We start from the raw sequence: 20,519 nt of genomic DNA, 5'->3' as shown, positions 1-20,519 counted from the left end.
TACTATGATTGGGGTCGTGCATTGCTACATTTATGAATAAATATGCAAAAAATATTATCAATATAATAACACACACACACACATATATATATAAACAATAACAATATTGTTATATTATATTAATATAAAACTAATAATATAACAATAATTAGAATATGCAATAATAAAAGCACATCTTTTACACAAATATATTGTATCTTCAGATGAGAGTGACAGTACCAGCAGCCAAATCAAATTTCCAAAAAGTACATGAAAAGCACATCTAAAAATGTTTTGATTTTTTTTATTCATGTACTTGTTGAACAATAACAGAAAGGCAGTCATAACTGAGATATTAACAAACAAAGAGATTACAATCAAATGTCCCATTACATTATACACAACAAGTTAAGACAAAGAAGAAATAAAAGAAATAAAGAAAAGTAGGGGAGTAGGAGTTTTTATTTATTTATAACGGACATCAAAAGAGATTGAATTAGGCTAAAAGAGGTACAGGTCTTTTGATCAGTAGCACCTCAATGCAGTACATAAGATCCAAGGGGCGGAGTTGGATCCAGATACAAGGGGCGGAGTTAGATCCAGATCCGAGGGGCGGAGTTGGATTTCCTCCCACTGTATTCTGATTGGTCGACAGGTTCCTAGCGTTTCTCACAGAGGTTCGCGTTTAAAGTCTGTGTAGAGAGAATGGTGTCGTCTAATTTAAGAACCCAATTTAATAACAAATGATCGTTGCGACGGAAGCGAATCAATCAAAACTAACTTTAGCTGGAAAATAATTGTATTAAAGAACCGCTATAAAGCCAAAACATCTCCATTTCCTTAAATTATAAGTTTATCTCTGTAAAGCTGCTTCGAAACAACACTGTTAAAAGCGCTATATAAATTAAGATGATTTGACTTTTGACAGAAAAACAAACTTGCTGAAAACAAAACTTATTTAATGAAGTTTAAAAAGTTACAAACATTGTAGTTTGTACATTGTGTGAATGTGATTTTTTTTTCATTTGGAAAAAGCGTTTAATTATAATCCAAAACAAAAAGATTGAATAAAAATCCTTACATTTCATCTTCCCTGAAAAGCATGTAGTTCCTTGTTACATGCAAGAATAAATATCTCTTAAAAAGAAATGTATTCTTTGATTGGCTGATCTTTTACCCCTCTCAGTAGTCCACACAAATTTTATAATATTAAAGGGATAGTTCACTTTCAAATTAAAATTCTGTCATCATTTACTCACCCTCAAGTTGTTTCAAACCTGTATTAATTTATTTCTTCTGCTGAACACAAAGAAATATATTTTGAAGAATGTCAGTAACCAAACAGTAGTCTGTACCCATTGACTTCCATAGTATTTTTTTTTCCTACTATGGAAGTCAATGGGTACAGACTACTGTCTGGTGACTGACTTCTGTGTTCAGCAGAAGAAATAAATTAATACAGGTTTGAAACAACTTGAGGGTGAGTAAATGATGACAATTTTAATTTGAAAGTGAACTATCCCTTTAATAAGTAGGCGCGTCTACTTTTGAGTAATATTAAATCAAGTTTAAATTCATGTAGAAAATATGTGTGCTTTTCCACTGATTATGCAACTGTAAGTGACTAAATTATAGCAGCACTCATTTTAAACTTATAAATGACTTCACGAGGGAATCTGACTTAATTTACATAACATAAGAGCATCTCACTTACATAAATGCATGAACAATTCATTACCAGCACAATTAAATAGGAAAAAAAAACACGTTTATTAACACACTAGGTAAAACAGACATTTTGAAAACAGTAGGGAAACTTTGAAGGCAAAACATAAGGAAACTACATTGGGAGCACACGCAGAAATGACACAAACATTACAGGGGAACCACCGGACATTCACAATAAACTATTCATCCTTTCAGGTCAGCACAGATCTGGCAGAACTCGCTGCAGAAGTCTGGGTGGGTGTCTTCACATATTATTTTAAAAAGTTCCCCCTTTCTTCCTCGACCTCCATATCCTGTGGGTTAGCAAAGACAGCAAATATTTAAATATTCATTATTTTTTTAAATGTTTTAATTCATCATTGAAAACACTCCATGGCAACAACTAACAATGCATACCTGGAGTGCAGTGTTTGCCTAACCTGGCTAGTGGGTAGCGTGGCTAACTAGATAGCTACCTGACAGACAACACCACATGTTAGCTTACCCTAGCTATAAACATGAACATACCAACAGTATTATCCAAAGCTAATTAGTTTATCTAAATAGATAGGCCACCTCTACACGTGCGTGCTAACGTTAACGCTACAAATGACCTAACTTACCATTAATGGATGCCAGTTTAGCGGACTAGTTAAACATGTCTTGGTGTTATCAAAAAGTATGGACACTGTCAAAACTTTAACATATATTTAAGTGTGATCATTACTTAAAGACGCACACTAAATTATTAATCTATCTCGACTATATTAGTAATCAAAATGTAGACTTACATTGATGAGAGCAAACAATGGTGATCACCGATATGCTGGTTCATCTGGTGGTGGGGCTGGGGTGTGGGGGCGAAGTATATATAGTGGGAGGAGTTGGATCTGGATCCAACTCCTCCCAGTGGATTTCATGTTCTGCAGTGAGGACCTTCTCCTTTTGATCGTAAAAAGTGCGAGCGCAGGGCGTGGTGACGTCATATCCGCGCTCCGGAAGCTCAAGCCCGTCGCTGTAAAACCTAAAGCCTCTTGTGTTGTTAAAGTCAGGGGAGGGTCAATTCGCTTTTTTCCATCCATCCCAAAATATACGCGGTGACATTTGTTTACACGCTGGTAAACCTGATCAAAGATCATATTTAATTTAGAAATGGACTCTTCTGAGCACGGTAAGTGTCGTCTGTGTGAGAGTTTTCCGTGTTTTGAGCAGGTGCACTAAAGATGTGTGTCTACCGAGTGGGTGGCGCTAATAAAAAGTATGATATTACGAGAGTATTGTATAGGAAAACAGTTTTTTCGTTTAATCGTAGGCTTTAATTTCATGCACTACAACTCTCGGTACATTAACGTTACATCATAACAGGTCTGTTCGGCCTGACAGCTGATCATAATAGTGTTGACCTAACTGGAGATACTAAAAATGATACACTGTCTGTTGTACTTACACCCCCTGATCTCGTGGCTCTCATGCGAAGACCCTCAGTATATCAGTACATCTGCTCTTTTGGTCTGAAGCCCTGCATTTGTTTATGTGTCTATAGGTTCTTCAGTGACATCTCCAGGTGTAGCCATTGGAGGGACTCTACCACCAGGCCTGACAGAGGAGGAGGCAGAGGAGATACAGGTGGAACTCACCAAGGTACCGCAGACTTTATCCAACACCCTTTACCCTCACAATTACGGCACAATTACTGCCAAGATTATATGAAATGTTGTGTTGTCTTAAAGGGAGAGTTCACCCAATAATGAAAATTATCTCATGAACTACACACAGTTCTGTTGTTCCAAACCCATAACACCTTTGTTCATCTTCAAAACGTAAATGAGAGAGATTTCTGCCCCTTCATTGAAAATATGTTCACCCAAAATTGTTTAAAACACTCATGAAGAATAATAATAATAAAAAAAATTAGATGCATGATATATCGGCCACCATATCGGTATCAATGTTCATTTTTAATGTTATCGGCCCGGATAAGAAAATGTGGCCAATAAATAATGGATTATTTCCTTCAGCTGATATATTTCAGATGTGCATTGTTTGCCATAATGGTTTTGAAAAGCTTGAAATGTGATTGGAATCACTTCATTAAAGGGTTAGGGCACAAGAAGATGTGAAAGAGAACTAAATTTCGGCACTGTCGTGTTGTTTTCTGTGCTGGGCACATCCAGAGCGTGAGCACAAAAATCTGCCTCTCATAGTACAGTAATACTGAATTGAGTTCTCTTTTGAGTCTTTTTGCGCTTGAACAGACAAATACACACAAAATTATGTCAAAATATCCTCGTAAACACGCCGTTTATGAAGTCAATGTAAACGATTGAGAAACAAAACGTGTGTGTAATAGTATATTGTATCCAAGAATTAAGTCTTAAAGGTGGGGTAAGTCTTCTTCGAAATATGCTGTTGGCCAATGCTGATATTTGAAATCAACCCAAACAAACACACCACTTCTTCATTGCTCCGCCTCCAAAACTCACAATCCTAACAGCCCAGTCGGTCTCGAACCCTGATCCCCCTGCGAGTCGAGTGCACTAACAATGACACTAAATACCGCATTCACTAGCAATCGTCAGCGCGACTCGCACTAGCTGTCCTCCGTTATGCAAGAGTTGATGTCTGTTTATACAGAAGCGCAACAGAATAATGCTTCACGAAAAATAAAGCGCAGATGATGAACGAATGACATGGAAGCAAAAAAAATGAATGTACAGTACACGATAGTAATTGCAAACAAGAGTTGGTTGTAAGTTGCCAACAGCACAGCAGCTCCAGACACACAATGACACTCAAACGCAGTGTTACTCACGTGTGGACCCGAATCAAAGCAACATCCGCGTCTGTTTTCAGGCCTTCCCACTTATCTCTCTCCAGCGCTGGACAGCGTTTCTGATATTAACACTGGTTCTAAAGCTCTTGCCAAGGCATAACCCTTTATTTTACAGTGGTTTCTTTTGAGCTTTTCTCTTTTGTATTGTCTCATATGAAATCTCTATTCCTGCCGTCTTTCTTCAGTTCAAATCTCCCTCTTGTTCTGTTCTCTCTCCTCCACGTCTACTGCTGATTGGCTACACATTTGTTGTTGTATCGGTCGGACCGACTACATCCAAACAGCATATTTCAAAAACGACTGATCCCACCTTTAAAGTGAGAGCAGCCTGCCTAATAAACCTACTGGCGTCTGTCATTACTGTTAATCAAAGAACAAAAGGAAAATCACTCTCTGATCTTGACTAAATAACTTTTTTAATAAGAATTAATTTATAAAAAGAAAACTATACAATGTTATTTTACATTTGATTTAAATTTATGAACTTTGTTCAGTTGTTTTTATGTGCTAATTTGCTTGTTTGTTCTTATTGTATTATTGACTGTGTACTTGTCTTTAATAATGTTTGAAATTTATATTAGTCTAGTTTATTAGTTTGTTGTTCTTTAGGCTGCTGATTTTCCACCCCATGGTTTTCAGCATCAACAAAATGACTTCTTAAAAAATATTGGAATCAAAACTGGGAATTGATAATAATTTGAACCGGAACCGCTAAAATTGAAATGATACTAAACCCTATTTGAAAAAATATATAGATTCAAGCACTTAATTTATATGGATTCATTTTGCGATCTCTTTGTGAATGTTTTGGGTAAATAGACTTTGAATGGATGGTCGGAAATCTCTAAGATTTCATTAAAAGTCTTGGTGTGGGTGGTGAGGGTTAGTGTTTGATGACAGACTTTTAGTTTTGGGGTGAACCATCCCTTTAAAAGTCCGGTGAGGTATGGAAGGTGTATGCTAATAGTACTAACGTCTTATTGGGATAGTTCGCCGGAAAATGAAAATGATGTAATTTTTTATTCATCCTCATGTTTTTTCAAACCATTCTTAACAGCACAACTGGCCACTTTTGACCAGAATGTTCATGGTTTTATAGTGCTTATTTCGTTCTCATGAGTGGTCACTCTCTGCATTTGTGAATAGAAAAGAGCAGCTTGGATATTCTGCAAAATATGAAAGGATGAAAATGTATTAACAGAGTGTGTTTACAGAGCTGGGGCCGTATTACAAAAACGTTCTACTATCTTAAGTTAAGATCTGACGAGTTAATTTATGATTTTTCACAAATTCGTGTTACAGAAGCAAATCTTAAGTTGATTTAGGATTCTTATCCCATCTTACAAAATATCTTCTTATCTGTAGTTAGGAAATCTTAAACCCCTCCATCGGGTTCGGTAATCAACTCTCAGGTCTGTGTTACCAAGCAACCGACGACACGCAAACAGCTGCTGTGAAGTAAAACGGAAAAACTGGAGAAATGGAGAAACAAAATAAGTGGTGCTTTTCATTAAGTGAAGTTTTGATAAGCTTGGTAGAAAAGGCAAAGCCTAATCTTTTTATTTCATAGGAGTCTGTAATTATTTGTCAGAGTTTTGTTGTCAAAGTGCAGCACATCATTTGGGTGTTCACAAATTCTTTCCACCATCAAACATCGCCGTTCTTCATCTGTATCATTAATAAATGTGACGCTTCACAGACATGGCTATTATTGTGTGATTTTTACAGCTGGCTTTCAAATAATTTTTAAGTTAGGACACCATTAGGGTTGTCCTAAAGTTAAGACGGTTTTTTAGTTTTTTTTTGTGAAGTTAGGATGCTTCTCTAATACCCTTTTCCTATCTGTAGTTAAGATACGATTATGCACTTAAGAAATATCATTTTGTAATAGCTTTTGTCCTAAATGTGTCCTAAATTAGGTCCTAATTGAAATTGCCATGGTTACCAAACAGATACGATAGGATTCTAAAGTTAGGATCTTTGTCACCCGTCCCCAAATTGAATTGGCCAGAATCAGTGATGTTTAATTGGTGGATTCTGATTATGCATTTTGACTTTTTCAAGCATCTATTTTGTGCACAACTTGGATACAACAGCTAAATATGTCAGCAGTGTGTACGTTAGAGTAACAATATGTAAAACATGTTTGGCTGAAATATCTGTCCAAAGAATATCTTAAACTTTTTACTACAACTGGTTTAATTTATTACCTGAGAACACAATACCCTGAACAGCACACTGAGTTCAATTTCCCAATTACCAAAACTTTACTTTTGGTGCATCATTTTTATGGTGAGGCCAGTGATTCTAAACATTTGTTTAGTTTGATGTGGTATTTTTCTGTGTTAGGTTGACGATGAGATTCAGACACTGAGACAGGTTCTCGTGGCGAAGGAGAGGCACGCCGCTGAGCTGAAGCGCAGGCTTGGCATCAGCCCCCTCTCTGAAATCAAACAGAACATCAACAAAGGCTGGCATGACGTTCAGTGCTCCAATGCGTGAGTACTTTCTGTCTGTAACCTGTCCAGTCTGTTTGAAGATCACCTTAACATCTGTCTTCTCTAATCTCATGCTGTGTTTTTATGTGCTCTCCAAATCTCTTTAACAGTGCCCACAAATGGGACAATTTTTACCATTACTATTATTTGAATATGCATATATATAATATATATATATATATATCCACAGTCCTATTTTCTATTTTCAGTCCTATCTTCTTGAAGCTAATCGTTGGTGTTCTTTCACTAGCATCTCAGCTTAAACCGTTTAGTAAAAAAAAAAAAGTAGCTTCCGTGACTTTTTCTATATTTCTGCTTCTAGTTATATGAGAACCTCACAAACTCTTGGAGACTTGAATCGTAGAGTTACCTCATCTAATTTGTGAGTTTTCTCTCTTTTGCCTGTTGTTGCTTGGTCTTGTGATTCTGTTTGCTAGGTGTGGACCTGCTGCTGCTGCCTTGTTTCTGTTTCATTTGTATCCTTTGTGCTTCTTTCAAGTAAATGTATGTTTGTGTTTCCTTTCCATGAGGGAGTTTGCCAGCTCTCAAAACCTTTATTTTATTACAGCATATATCTCATAATTAATAGAAGTACTGTAGCATCAGACAGTTCACATATCAAGCTATATGTTTTATTAGTTCTGATTATATTACGTGAACAATGAAGCTGGCTAGCTTCTGATGCTCTATGAAGTGAGAGACAAATATAACAAAATAGGAGAGAACAAATGACAAAACTGGAAGGTTTTGTCTTTTTTGTTCGTAACATTGAGGAAGGTTCCTTTCATTTTTATTATATTTATCTCTTATTTCCTATTGATGCCAAGCTCAGCTGGCCTTTTTGTCTCGATTTAGCCTTTGTGGTTACACCTGTGCCGTTGGGTCTTTGGACGTTTGAAAACAGATGTTCCCTCCCACCCAGTTTTATATGCAGATATATTCTGCTCAAAACATGATATCAGAGTTGTATTAAGGTGCATAAATCAAATAAAGATAGCAGATTTTTGATTCTCTTCAACAGAATATTTTGAGATTGTGATCAGTAATGTGTAATTTATGTATACACAAAAATAGATGAAATATGTGACCCTGGACCACAAAACCAGTCACATGGGGGGGCCGAGATGCATTCAATATTTGGCCGAGATGCAACTATTAGAAAATCTGAAATCTGAGGGTGCAAAAAAATCGAAACATTGCGAAAATCGCCTTTAAAAGTTCTACATGTATGTTTGTGATTGTGCTGCATTCACTCACAAAAACAAATGTTTTATATTTATGGTAGGACATTTACAAAAGATCTTTATGGAACATGATCTTTACTTAACATCCTAATGATTTTTGGCATAAAAGAAAAATCGATCATTTTTACCCATACAATGTATTGTTGGCTATTGTCACAAATATACCTGTGCGACTGGTTTTGTGATCCAGCGTCACATAGTGTTAGGGAGTGTTTTAAGACATCTACGCCGAAGAGAAGTCAGACCTGTTCTAGGGCGTGTGTTTAAATTCTGTTAAAATGTTATATTAGTTTATATTATCAATGTTATATTCGTTTTCTGGACTAGGTCCAGCGCAATTAACTTCTTAGCCCTTTAATTTGTCATCAATTTAATGGAAGTTAAAAGATTTTGACATTAGACCTCAGTTTATTACAGTGTGCACAATTCACTGAATTTAAACAGGACTTTTGTATGTTATTATATGTTAGTAATGTAGACATCTGTGTTTGTAGATACCTTTCTGCTTCTGCCACACTTGAGGACATTGGACGTTCTGATGCGTGAGTTTGATTTTTATTTGATTTTTATTCATATTTGATTTTATATTTAAATGAATCAAAATGTGCCTGCATTTTTTTTTTTTATGTTTAAAAGTTTATGAACCAAAAACTCAAAAAACATTTGTTTTATGTTTAAACCTGCCATATAAAATGGGTTAAATAAAATAGTTAATTAAAATGTTACATTTAAATTTAATAGATAATAATGTAACATCATAAAGTATGTTAAAACATCAATACAATGTTTTATGCATTGTTATTATAGTCCTATAAAGCACAACGCTTCAACCCTGAAATATATTAACCCTTATCAGCTATTCGTTGTTCATGTACACTCAGGATGTTCAGAGACCCCAGACAATAAAAGGTGATTTTGTAACATATATATATATTAAACAAATGTAAAATTTGTAAAATTTACACTCACTTTATTTATGCTTTTACTCTACATTTGTGCAGTGTTGGGGTGATTTACAGTATTTTTCAAATTGACATATAATATATTTTTTTTATAGGTTTTTATAAAAAACTACTTTTATGTAAAATTCACTTTTATAAAAATCCACATTTCTCCTTTTCATTCATGGCAAACATGGACAATGTGCCATGGTTTAATCTTTAATGGAAGATTGCTGCCATCAACTGGAGAACAAACACTTTTAAAATATATATATATATATTTTTTAAAACAGTTGATGGCTTCAAAGCATTACTCAGTGGCTCATTTGTCACTTCCTCGCCTCATGGGGATGCATCATTTCAAGTTTTTTTCATTTATGTTTATGTTTAGACATTCTAAAATAATTATTATGACAACGAAAGTTACTCTTTTTCAAAGTTTAGCATTTTTTGTACTGAAGTATAATTTTTGGGAATTATGATGACATTATTATACAGTCAAACCTGAACATAGTGTCATAGATGTGTTTTATGTGCGTTACATGTGTGTTTGTTGTGTGTGTTTTTCACTCCATTTCTGTGAGTGTTCTGCATTGTAGCTGATTTATTTTTGACAAATTTTGCAACAGAGCAACTTATGGCAGCCCATGTTTCAATTCTCAATAGTGATTTTGTGGGTTCGGGGGTGGTGTGGGGGTGTTGTGTGTGTTTACTCCACCAGGGATGTGTTGGCCCCTTCGTGTTTTGTTTTCTGCATTGCAACTTTTTTTTCTTTTTTTTTTCTTTTTTACAAATTATGTAACAAAAAGCTATTTTTATAGTCTCCCATTGATGTCTATTTTTTTATATATATACTTTAAATCCCCCTAACACTGCACATATATAGAGTAAAACATAAATAAAGTGAGTGAAATTATATTTGTTTAAAAAAAAACTTTATTTACAAAATTGCTCAATTTTGCCACATAATTAGTCACATTATATTGTCTGGGGTCTCTGGTGATCCCAAACCACCTGAGTGGGACTTTTTTTTCACGCTAACATGCAAACATATATCATTACAGTTTATTTTTTGTTTATTGAGCTAGAAAGTGTCAACCACAACATCAAGTCTCATGCCATTTAGACTTTTTTTAAGTTCAGCAAATGCAATTTGGGGTTGAAACGAATAGCTTATAAAACCTCTCTTCAGACTGAGAGACTAATCTTGTAACAGCACTGATGTCACTGATGTTTAAGAAACTGAACAACAATCTTCTCAGTGACATTACTGTCAAGTTTCCTAAGCTTCATGGTGTGACCACCTAGACCCCTCCGATGTCAAAGATATCAGATCATAGATCAGAAAGGACATAAAATCGTTACTCTCATTCAAAGCATCAGACTTAAGAATAATTTTTATCAAGGCATCATTTTTAGGTTGAGATCTTCCTCACAGGCCCAGTGATCTCAATAAATGATGTCAAACCTTTGTCTTTTGAGTTACCGACCTAACAGCCACTACATTTACCCCTTTGTCAGACGTCTCATTAGATATCAATGATCTGCTATACTGTCTGATCTCAGACTCAGACAGAGCAGGTTGTGCATGTGCGGGTTGAGAAGGGAGTTGTGATTGTGCCCAGGCATGTGCTGAGAAAGCTGACTCGGAGAACACATGATGGGATTTCACCAAGTAAAGTGGCTTAGCCTTATCTAAGGTCATTAGAGGGCTGTGTGAGGAAGCCTGTGTGGCTGTGTACTTGTTTGCTTTAGAGATTACATTACATGTGAGAGTGTGAATTGTGGGGAAAAGTGTGTATATTATTTTGAAAAGGACAGGTGCTGTTTCTGCACAATTGTGTGGGGGGTGTGTCATCAGGATGATGACGTGTGTTCGAACCAGGTGCAGATTCTGTTCTGGAAGATTCAGGCAGCAGCATCTGGTGCAAAATGATGGACAGACAGGTGTCTAGATAGTTTCTTCCTGTTAGCTTTTAAAAGATCCATAAAAAAATAATATTCTGTCATTTATTCACCCTATATGTCATTCAAACCAATATGCTGTTATTTTCTGTGGTTAGAAAAAAAGTACTATTCCAAGTCTTTAGTATACTACTACAGTAGTAAGTTTGGGGTCAGTAATATAGATATTTTTGAAATAAATGAATGATTTTATTCAGCAAGGATGCATTAAATTGATCAAAATTTACATTAAATACGTTTATAATGTTACAAAAGATTTATATTTCTAATAAATGCTATTCTTTTCAACTTTCTGTTCATCAAAGAATCCTGAAAAAATATTAAGCAAGACAACTGTTTTCACCATTGATGATATTAAGAAATATCTCATTGAGCACCCCACCAGCATATTAGAATGATTTCTGAAGGATCATGTGACACTGAAGAGTAATGATGCTGAAAATTCAGCGTTGCCATCACATCACTTTAAAATATAAAACCGTTATTTTAAACTGTAATAATATTTTTAAATGTTCTCTTTTTTTTTGTCTGTTTTTTTTTATCAAATAAATCCTGAATTGCATGACCACAAGAGGATTTAAAAAAAAATGACAGACCCCAAACTTTTCAATGGTAGTGAATATAGTGCACAAGTCGTACAGACTAATTTTATGATGCTTTTTTTCACATTTAACATGCATTTTCAGCCTCAGGTTTGAGGTTTACTTTAACCTTTAGTTGCATACCATATATTATCTATCTAAGAATGTTGACATTCTTGATGCATTCACCTCTAAAGAGATGTTTTATGTTGCTGTCTTGGTTTTTAGTTGCCTCTCAGCTACTGTATTTCAATGCCAACAGATGTGTTCAAAATATAACTGGTAACTGCTTGAACTGAAATTGTTCTCTCTCTCTTCTCTAGCTATAAGAGGACTCAGGAGACTCTGTCTCAGGCAGGCCAGATGACATCAGCTGCGTTCTCCACAATGGGCTCCGCCATCAGAAACCGATTTGGAGAGATGAGGTGAGCTCTATAGTCCTTCTCTGCAAACCTTCTCTCGTCACTGTTTTTCTTCCTTCTACAACTAATCTTAATCTCTCTTCTCTTAAACTTTTCATCTTTCTTTTCATCCTCCTTTGATATCTCGTATGATGGTTGTATTTCATATCTACGATTGAAGCTGTTCTTGTGCCTTCATCTTTCAAAGAGGTATTCTTAAGAGAATAGAGTCGAAATCCTCTTTTAAAGTCTGGACAAATGTCCTTTTTACTTCCATAAAAGTTCAAGAATGCAAGGGGGGGAAACTTTGAAAGTGACATTTACTTTGAAAGTTTGAAAGTTACATTTAAAGTGGCCTGTGGTACTAATTCAAACTTGAAACAGACATTCAGTTCAATACATATGTCATCATAGCAGATTTCAGACTTCTAGGCAACAGCCACTGACTGTCCGTGTCTGCAATAATATGGTATTTGTGTGTTGGGAAATCTCCAGATGGCTACAGGTCTGTGATGTTTAGCACTGATCAGATTGTTTTGAACACTGTGTCAAGGTACAGAGATTATCAAATGAGATGTTCTGCTCTGGTTTGACAAAAAATAAACCGGTTGTAATATTTGCATAGCTTCTTACATCATGTGACTATGCCCCCTGTGTATATCCTTGTTTTGGCTTCTCTGACTAAAATCTGTTACGTACACTACTATAAAAAACAGTAATATTGAGAATACTATTACAATTTAAAATCAGTTTTAATATATTTTTTAATGTAATTTATTCCTGTGACGGCAAGGCCGAATTTTCAGCATCATTACTGCAGTGTCTCTCATGTTGCTTCAGAAATCATTCTAATATGCTGATATGGTGCTCAATAAATATTTCTTATTATCAATGTTGAAAACAGATTTTTGTTTAAACAGTGATAATTTTTTTCAGCATTCTTCGGTGACTTGAAAGTTCAAAAGAACAGAGTTTATTTAAATCTTTTATTTATTTAAATTTAAATAAATAATTATTTAAATCACAAATCTTTTGTGACAAACATTTCTTTACTCTCATTTGATAAATTTAATGCATCCTTGCTGAATAAGTGTTCATTTAATTTGAAAAAATACTGACCCAATGGTCATGCATGGTAGTGTAAGTTAGCGTCAACTAAAATCCTGTTTTACATCTTGTATTGTTTCAACCTTTATTTTCCTCTCTCCTGCCCTAAATATCATCAATATTATGTTCTGATAGAGTTTTGAAGTGGTTCTTTTGTTTATTGCTGTGTTTTTCTCCACAACGCTGCATACGGGCTGCTCAGGGCTCTGCCGTACTCTAACTCTGGGTAAGAGCTATACGAGAGCCTGCACGGGTGGCAGCCATCTTCCTTTTGAAGAAGATTTCTAGAACATTCTATGGTACCCGTGAAGCTATAGATGTATCTGAATCTACCTTAATCACTGTCCCTAAAGTCTTCGTTTTGCATATGACCTTCAATTATTAGAGCCATGATAGAGATGTTAGATATAATATTATTATGTCTAAAGTTTGTTCTGATGTCTTAACAAGTTTTTCATTGTGCTATACAATCTCTCCCTTTCTCTCTGCTCTGTGCTCGGCTAATGCTGTCTGCTCGGCTAACTCTCCCTGCTCGCTCTGTCTGCAACCTGCTCTCCACAGTAGCAACTTTTCCATGCGTCACTCTTTAAGTATGCCAGCTATGAGGTAATTTACCAGCACTTTTCTTGCCCATTTCCTCCTGCATATTAATAACTGTCTGAATGTTCTGTCTTTCGATACAGGGGTAATTGTAATACTTGTATATAATATTATTACTATTTAAGAAATAGTCAAACATTTGCAAAAAAAAAAAAAAAAGTATATATATATATATACTTTAAAAAAATAGTGCATAGCTTCACATTTGCAGGTGCAAAAAGACCGATAGTATCAGGTAAAGTGATGGTCAACACTGTGACCACAATAGTTTAAGAACATTGCACATAATCATATTTAAGATACAGCTCTCGTTTTTTGCATGGAAAGCAAATGCTTTTTCACTTTGTTTATGCCCTGTCAGCCCTGCTTCACCTAAATGGGTAGAAAAAGCCTTTCTTTTTTCCTTTGTAAACTTAAAAGGTGTCTGTCTGTCAATTTTCTTTCCTCCATATTTTAGGTTGCATGTAAAAAAAACTCAAGCTAGTATTGATTGGTTATTATATATATATATATTTTTAAATATATCCTCAGGAACTCACCAAGCTTTAAATCCTTTGAGGACAAAGTGGATAACATGAAGGTTAGAGCGCTTCAGTTTTTTTCTCTATTAAAGGTTTTTAAATGAACTCATTATTTGGTTTCTACTTTAGGTCTTGCTTAACTTAGCACAGCTTGGTCTGTTTCTGTTGCTGATAAAGACTAGTGTATGTTCATGTTTTGTTTATGATGTTATCACTTAATCCATTGTGTTTTTCTGTTATGCTTCCTAAAGTACAAAGTAATGGGGAGATCAAATGGAGAGGGCGACCATTCGCCAACCAGCAACAACGCACCTTTCTGAGCAGGAAGCACAACCTCATGACCGAGAACTGACCTCTGTGATCCCTCTTAAACGCTGTACCCAAATACACACCAGTGTCTCCACAGCTACATTAACTTCAAATGAATGTACAGACAGAAAATTATGCTTTATAAAAACTAAAATGCCAACAAGCAATTACTTGAACATCTGAAGACTGCCATCCTTGCAAATGCATTGTAGTCAAATAAAACATCTCAAATTAGCATATTGGAAAACTGAAGAACCCTTTTTGGGACTTTTGGGTTTTCTCCTGTGTACCGAATTACCTTTAAATGTATTGTAATATTTTATTTTGTCAAACAACAGGGCTTCTCTGACACTCCAGTAGTAAATGGTCTGTTATGATCAGCATGAAGAGGTTAAATGTTTGCACAACTCACCTTCAGAATGTCCTAAAACGCTTAAGGCTTCCTTTGTTGCCACTATTTATGATTGTTAGATGCTTCCTACATTGAATATTGCACTGGTTATTACCCTGCTTGTTACTCAGGGCAATAGGTGCTAAAGCTTTCCTTGTGACAAGACTCGAGCACCAGATGTGTATAATCTCTGAAGGTGTGTACTAAATGGTTCACATTTTTTTTCTTGTTCGTTTTGAGTTTTTCCAAAGTCATATTAGAAAAATAGAGGCCTACTACAACTGTTTTAACAAAGATGTTAAAGAGATTCAAGCTACACATATCTTCTGTTTCTTGTTTGCCTGTATATTAGATTGTGGTGTCTTGCATAGAATTAGGCTTTTTTCCCTTCTTTTTCATAGTACATTACTGTTACAATGAATATAAAGCATTTGAGATTGGTAAGATGGGTTTTTATAAATTATTGAATAACTAAACAGATGCCAGACTAATATTTTCAAGTAATTGATGCGATTAAATGTGACGAATATGAAAATTATAATATTTAATTCAAATATTGTGGTGGGCAAAAGGTCAATTTCACTGTGCGGTGATGGAAAACCCATTTTTACTTCATTTTTTGGTCAATTTATTATGTTTCCTTTGATTCTTTGTGTTCATTCAGCTAGTGCTGATGGGAGTATTGTCCATGCGATGATATGTAAAAGAATATTACCAAACTGACATAACTACTGGATAAATATCTGATGCTTTGTGGCTGTAACATACTACACTGTTCAGGGTTTATTAAAGACAATGAAGTTAATGAGAATATTGTGGTTTGATCTCTGCTTGCCTTGGACACTCGTTTTTCATGCGGTCTCACTTAATGGTCAATAATTATAACAGACAGCAGGTGGCGACAAAAATGTGTTTTCGTCCTACTTTTGCCATATTTATATGTGCTGTCTGTATTAAAATTGTATTCAGAGTTGTAAACAGATTTGACCGTGAGGATGTTCTTAACATTATTGGATGCGCAGGTATGTATATACAATATATATGCATATAATTACCTTGCTGTTAGTATAAGATCCTTCTCAGGAGATTTGCCACGGATTTTATTTAGAAAGCTTCTTGTGCAACAAACTTCGAATGCACGTGACCATGATGGATTGATGGAATGGGGAAATGTGGACTTGAGTTTGGTGCTTATCTGCCCTTGTCTACAGACATGGACACCCCATCCATCCCCCTTCAATTCTGTGAAACAACAACATTGTTTTGACCATAGACTGTAAAAGGCTTTGACCTGTCAATCTCGTGCCAGCGACCAGGCCACGCCCATTATACCATGCCAGGGAGCAAGCCACGCCCTCAGCGTCCCCTCTCTCCAATCAGTATCCAGCTGCCACGCCCCCTGGGAGGTGAGATGGTTTATCGTCACTTGGGTAATAAATAGACCGTGCGCCCTTCGTCTTGTAGAATTTGAAGCAGAGGAGCGAAAGACCTTGGAGGGTCTCACCCAAAAAACAAACTACAAATGGGCCCCGTCGCCTAGCGTTTACTTGACCAAGCCTTGCTTTTGGTGCATTACCAACATCAGCACTCACCAAAAATCAAAGGTAAGGGAATGAGAAAAATAGTTAATGGGAACAAAACAAAACATGTTTAAATATTTGGACAGACAGGCAAAGCATTATTTACTTTTTAATTACAACTAAACTATTCATATCAGTAAATCTGAGGTGATGCCAGTAATAAACTGCGTAGGCCTACGTAATTTTATTTTAAACAATTTAAGCTTATCTTGTTTTAACTGATAAATACTAAATCTTGACATGGCCTTCTGTAACGTAGCCTATCTTAGTATTTTGCTCTTCTTTTTCTTTAACAGTTTCTTTTATCCTTAGTAATTTTAGCATTTAGTAGGCTACATGTCAGCTTTTCAAAGCACTGGTGTGACTTAAATGTCTCATCTCTGTTATATGTAGCACAGAAGGGTATTAACCAGTCACGTGGTAAATCCCTCTTCCCATCTGTGACCTGACATTGAGGTCCTTAAAGTCAAACTAAAGCAACACAAACACTAAATTATTGTGAAAGCACTCAATCACTGCACCTTTAATGTTTATTAATACTCTATATTGGTTGCTTTTAATATGTATTACTACTTTACATTAGTGACCTTAAAACATTGGTAAACCCTAAATCAGGAGATGCTCTTTTTTTTGTATGCATGACTTTTTTAGTATAATCTGTAGCCTGGAAATGTCCTGAAGTCTTTTTCTTTTTTTATTAGTCTACCTTTCTTTTAAATGGTCAAAGCAACTGCTAGCAGGCAGCCTTGGACAACCGGTTACTTTAATAACCAAGTCTCATGAAATATGAGCTATTCTGCATGCATCATGGCGGTTCTTCTAAGCAAATGGGTCTCTAAATATGGAAATTTGATTCTTGAAGTAACAGCTGTTAAGTATCATCTAGTCACACTGATAATGAAGGGATGGATGTGTAGTTTCAGTGGATCATTCTCTTATTTTTAGATTATGTCTACATTGAATGCACTGATTAATACTCACGTCTTACCAATACCATTAACCAACTGGAAGAAAATTGTTGGCAACACCTTGTGTGTGATCCTGACAGGGTTAAAACCTCTTTAAATATTTGAGTGTGCTGAGTTCCAGCACAGCTTGTTTGTGCATATGCCTACCTGAGATGTTTTCCAAGCTGCCCTCGTATTTCAAAGACCACATTGTTGTAGTGCCATGCAGATGTCGTCCTCAGACACATTAGTTCTCATCATAGCTGTAAATCTTTTTTTCCAACAGGTCTTCCATCTTTCCATCTTCCACGCGGTTGACACTTAGAGGACGGGCAAAATGGCATCGATTCCATCAACTGGTTCCCTTATCGCCACCCATGATTACTACCGAAGTGAGTTTATTCGGGGTTTTTTTACATTATAATCAAGAACATTTTAATGCATTTTTATTAAAAAAATTAATAAATGCAATAGTTACACACACACACACTTATATATATATTTAGTGTTACATTTAATAATTAAAAAAATATATATATTAAAAAATTCATTACATAGTTGCACTTTTTTTAAATTCCTTTTTTAAATGTTTATTCATGAATGCAATAGTTACACACACACACACACACACACACACACACACACTTATATATATTTAGTGTTACATTTAATAATTAAAAAAAATATATATATATAAAAATTCATTACATAGTTGCACTTTTTTTTTAAATTCCTTTTTAAAATGTTTATTCATGTTGCAGGGCGCATTGGATCTACATCTAGCAACAGTTCCTGTGGCAGTTCGGAGTACACTGGGGAGGTCATTCCACACCCACCAGGTATATCATCTGAAAATCATCTCAATACCCTAAAATCCACATAAACATGTACACGTAGTCAGTCATTATATACTACATAATAGGCCTGGTTTCACAGACAGGGCTTAGATTAAGCCAGGATTAGGCCTTAGTTCAATTAGGGCATTTAAGTAGCTTTTATAAACGTGACTTAGAAAAAAACATGACTGGTGTGCATCTTGAAACAAATCAATGGCAGTGACATATTTTAAGATATGCCAGTGCAAGTTGCTCTCAGTTAAAACAGCTCAAACATGCATTTAAGTCGGGGACTAGATTTAAGCCTTGTCTGTGAATCTAGTGGATGTTGTATAATAGGGCTGTCACATTTGAGAAAAATCGAATTCGAACGGATATCAAATACCAGCCTATGTATTCGAATATATTCGAATATCTATCCCCCCCCCCCCCCCCCCCCCGCGCGCGTGCAAAAAAAAAAAAAAAAAAAAACCGTCAATCGAAACTTTACTAACAGTTTGACAGTCATAAACAGGACTCCCAAAATTACACTTATAGGACTCATATCTGCAAATAAACCTTGCCTTTACATGTACATCTGCACGGTGCCGACCGGTTGTGCAGGAAAGTAGTCATACGATGTTGGACGCCTGGCGATGCTCTGGCCGTCTGCTGCGTTTCTGGGGCTGTTTAAACCTGGCCACTTCATGCGTTTTCTCAGATCGGATAGCTATCAAAACGATTCCATTTACACCTGGTCACATAGGCCTAAATGTGGTTTAAACCGGATATAAATCCGATCTTCAATTCCCGCGCTATAAGCAGATTTAATGGATTTAATGTCACCGAAAGCAACATATGAGCTGCATTTTATTGATCATCAGCTAACATCAAAGACTGCAATAAGAGAGAGCGGCAGCCCTGGTAAGATCAATTTCGTTTATTTACTTTTAATGAAGATTATTATTATTGTGTGTTAAAGCGCCTGCGACTTACTTTCACTTTGATTTGCGATAGTTTGCACATTGGCTTGGCGCTTGATGAATAGATCATCTGCGGTGATACGTGTTGCAGCGCGCCGTCATATCTGACTATAACATAGCAGCCTGTAACACGCTTTCAAAATTACACCCTTTCAAAATAACACGCTTTTTTAAAATAAAAAGCAAACGGTCTTATAGACTGTAAAAAATGCGCTAGACATGGCACTTTAAAAACCGAATAGTTTATTTGAAGTTCGATTACGGTTATTTCACGTCATGTTCGAATGCATATTCGAATATCGAATAAAAAGTGACAGCCCTATTGTATAATCAGCTTTTATTGTAAAGGAATAAAAAAGTTAAATGTCCAATTCCGTGGCAGGTCTGGTACGACAGGACTCTGGCCACTGGTGGTCCAGTTTCTTCTTTGGGAAGCAGAATCAAATGGGGACACCCAATGGATTTGAATCCCAGCAGAAGTGAGTTTAAGAACAGTTTTGTGTTTGGCTTGACTCAGCTCCCGAGTCCTGGTTTTCATGCAAGGTTTTCTTAATATTGATTGGCAGGACTGGCACCTACACAGTGACAAACGGTCAGGTGACCTGCGTTGCCCGGGAGATCGTGATGAAGAGACAAATGAGTGAGAGCAGTGACTCCGGAAAGGAGCCTGGATCCCCCCTCCCCTCATAAACCACCCGACCCAATTCCACACCCCTCACCCCTCATCCAGGAGTCACCGCAGGCAGAAGCAGGCGACGGAGGCTCCATTTCTTTTCTTTTTCTTTTTTTTTTTAGTAAAAACTGGCTGCTTTTATGTCATGCTTTATAGTGCTCTTTTTTTAAAATCTATGACCAAATCATTGCAAATATATTGTATTTGCTATAAATAAATGACTAACTGCAGCCCAAAGTATGGTGTGAGTATGTGTTTCTATTCTTCCTGCATTCTGTCATTACATAGTATATTAAAATGATCATATCCAGTTCCATTAGCATGGATTATGGTGAATCACTATTATGGCTATCAATGTACTTTCATACAGGGATTATGACCAAACAGTCTTTCACTGACTCTGCTATTCTACAGTGAATGAGCAGCTAATCAACAGCCTGTGCG

At 36.0% G+C, this 20,519-nt stretch overlaps 2 protein-coding genes and 1 long non-coding RNA gene across 18 annotated transcripts; 2 read left to right on the top strand and 1 right to left on the bottom strand.

Moving 5' to 3' along the window:
* Positions 1-1,730: 1,730 nt before the first annotated feature.
* Positions 1,731-2,615, bottom strand: LOC307012331. The gene is made up of 2 exons (XR_013800604.1): positions 2,478-2,615; positions 1,731-2,000 (listed from the first exon to the last, which is right to left on the bottom strand). It is a non-coding gene; the product is annotated as an uncharacterized lncRNA (long non-coding RNA).
* tpd52l2a (tpd52 like 2a) lies at positions 2,614-16,096 on the top strand. Of its 16 annotated transcripts, none has more exons than XM_079638852.1 (10): positions 2,634-2,857; positions 3,230-3,327; positions 6,869-7,017; positions 7,340-7,399; positions 8,756-8,803; positions 12,072-12,173; positions 13,459-13,482; positions 13,818-13,862; positions 14,388-14,436; positions 14,629-15,886. In XM_079638852.1, exons 1-10 carry the CDS (start codon positions 2,839-2,841, stop codon positions 14,695-14,697), a joined length of 663 nt encoding a protein of 220 aa, XP_079494978.1. In that variant the 5' UTR covers positions 2,634-2,838; the 3' UTR covers positions 14,698-15,886. The 16 variants fall into 16 exon arrangements, 14 of the variants coding, with proteins under 14 accessions (XP_079494990.1, XP_079494989.1, XP_079494978.1 ...); XR_013800602.1 differs by having other exon boundaries at positions 2,657-2,857; positions 13,459-13,555; XM_079638858.1 differs by having other exon boundaries at positions 2,657-2,857; positions 13,821-13,862.
* Positions 16,050-20,305, top strand: ppdpfa (pancreatic progenitor cell differentiation and proliferation factor a). Its single transcript, XM_079638866.1, has 6 exons — positions 16,050-16,099; positions 16,289-16,681; positions 17,891-17,996; positions 18,366-18,443; positions 19,785-19,881; positions 19,969-20,305. The coding sequence occupies exons 3-6, from the start codon at positions 17,942-17,944 to the stop codon at positions 20,090-20,092; spliced, it is 354 nt and encodes a 117-aa protein (XP_079494992.1). The 5' UTR covers positions 16,050-16,099; positions 16,289-16,681; positions 17,891-17,941; the 3' UTR covers positions 20,093-20,305.
* Positions 20,306-20,519: the final 214 nt, after the last annotated feature.

The sequence above is a fragment of the Phoxinus phoxinus genome (genome assembly GCF_949152265.1).
Source record: "Phoxinus phoxinus genome assembly, chromosome: 15".
Taxonomy (NCBI): Eukaryota; Metazoa; Chordata; class Actinopteri; order Cypriniformes; family Leuciscidae; genus Phoxinus; species Phoxinus phoxinus.
The sequence above is the reverse complement of the archived record's forward strand: the minus strand, read 5'-3'. Positions and strand labels throughout refer to the sequence as shown.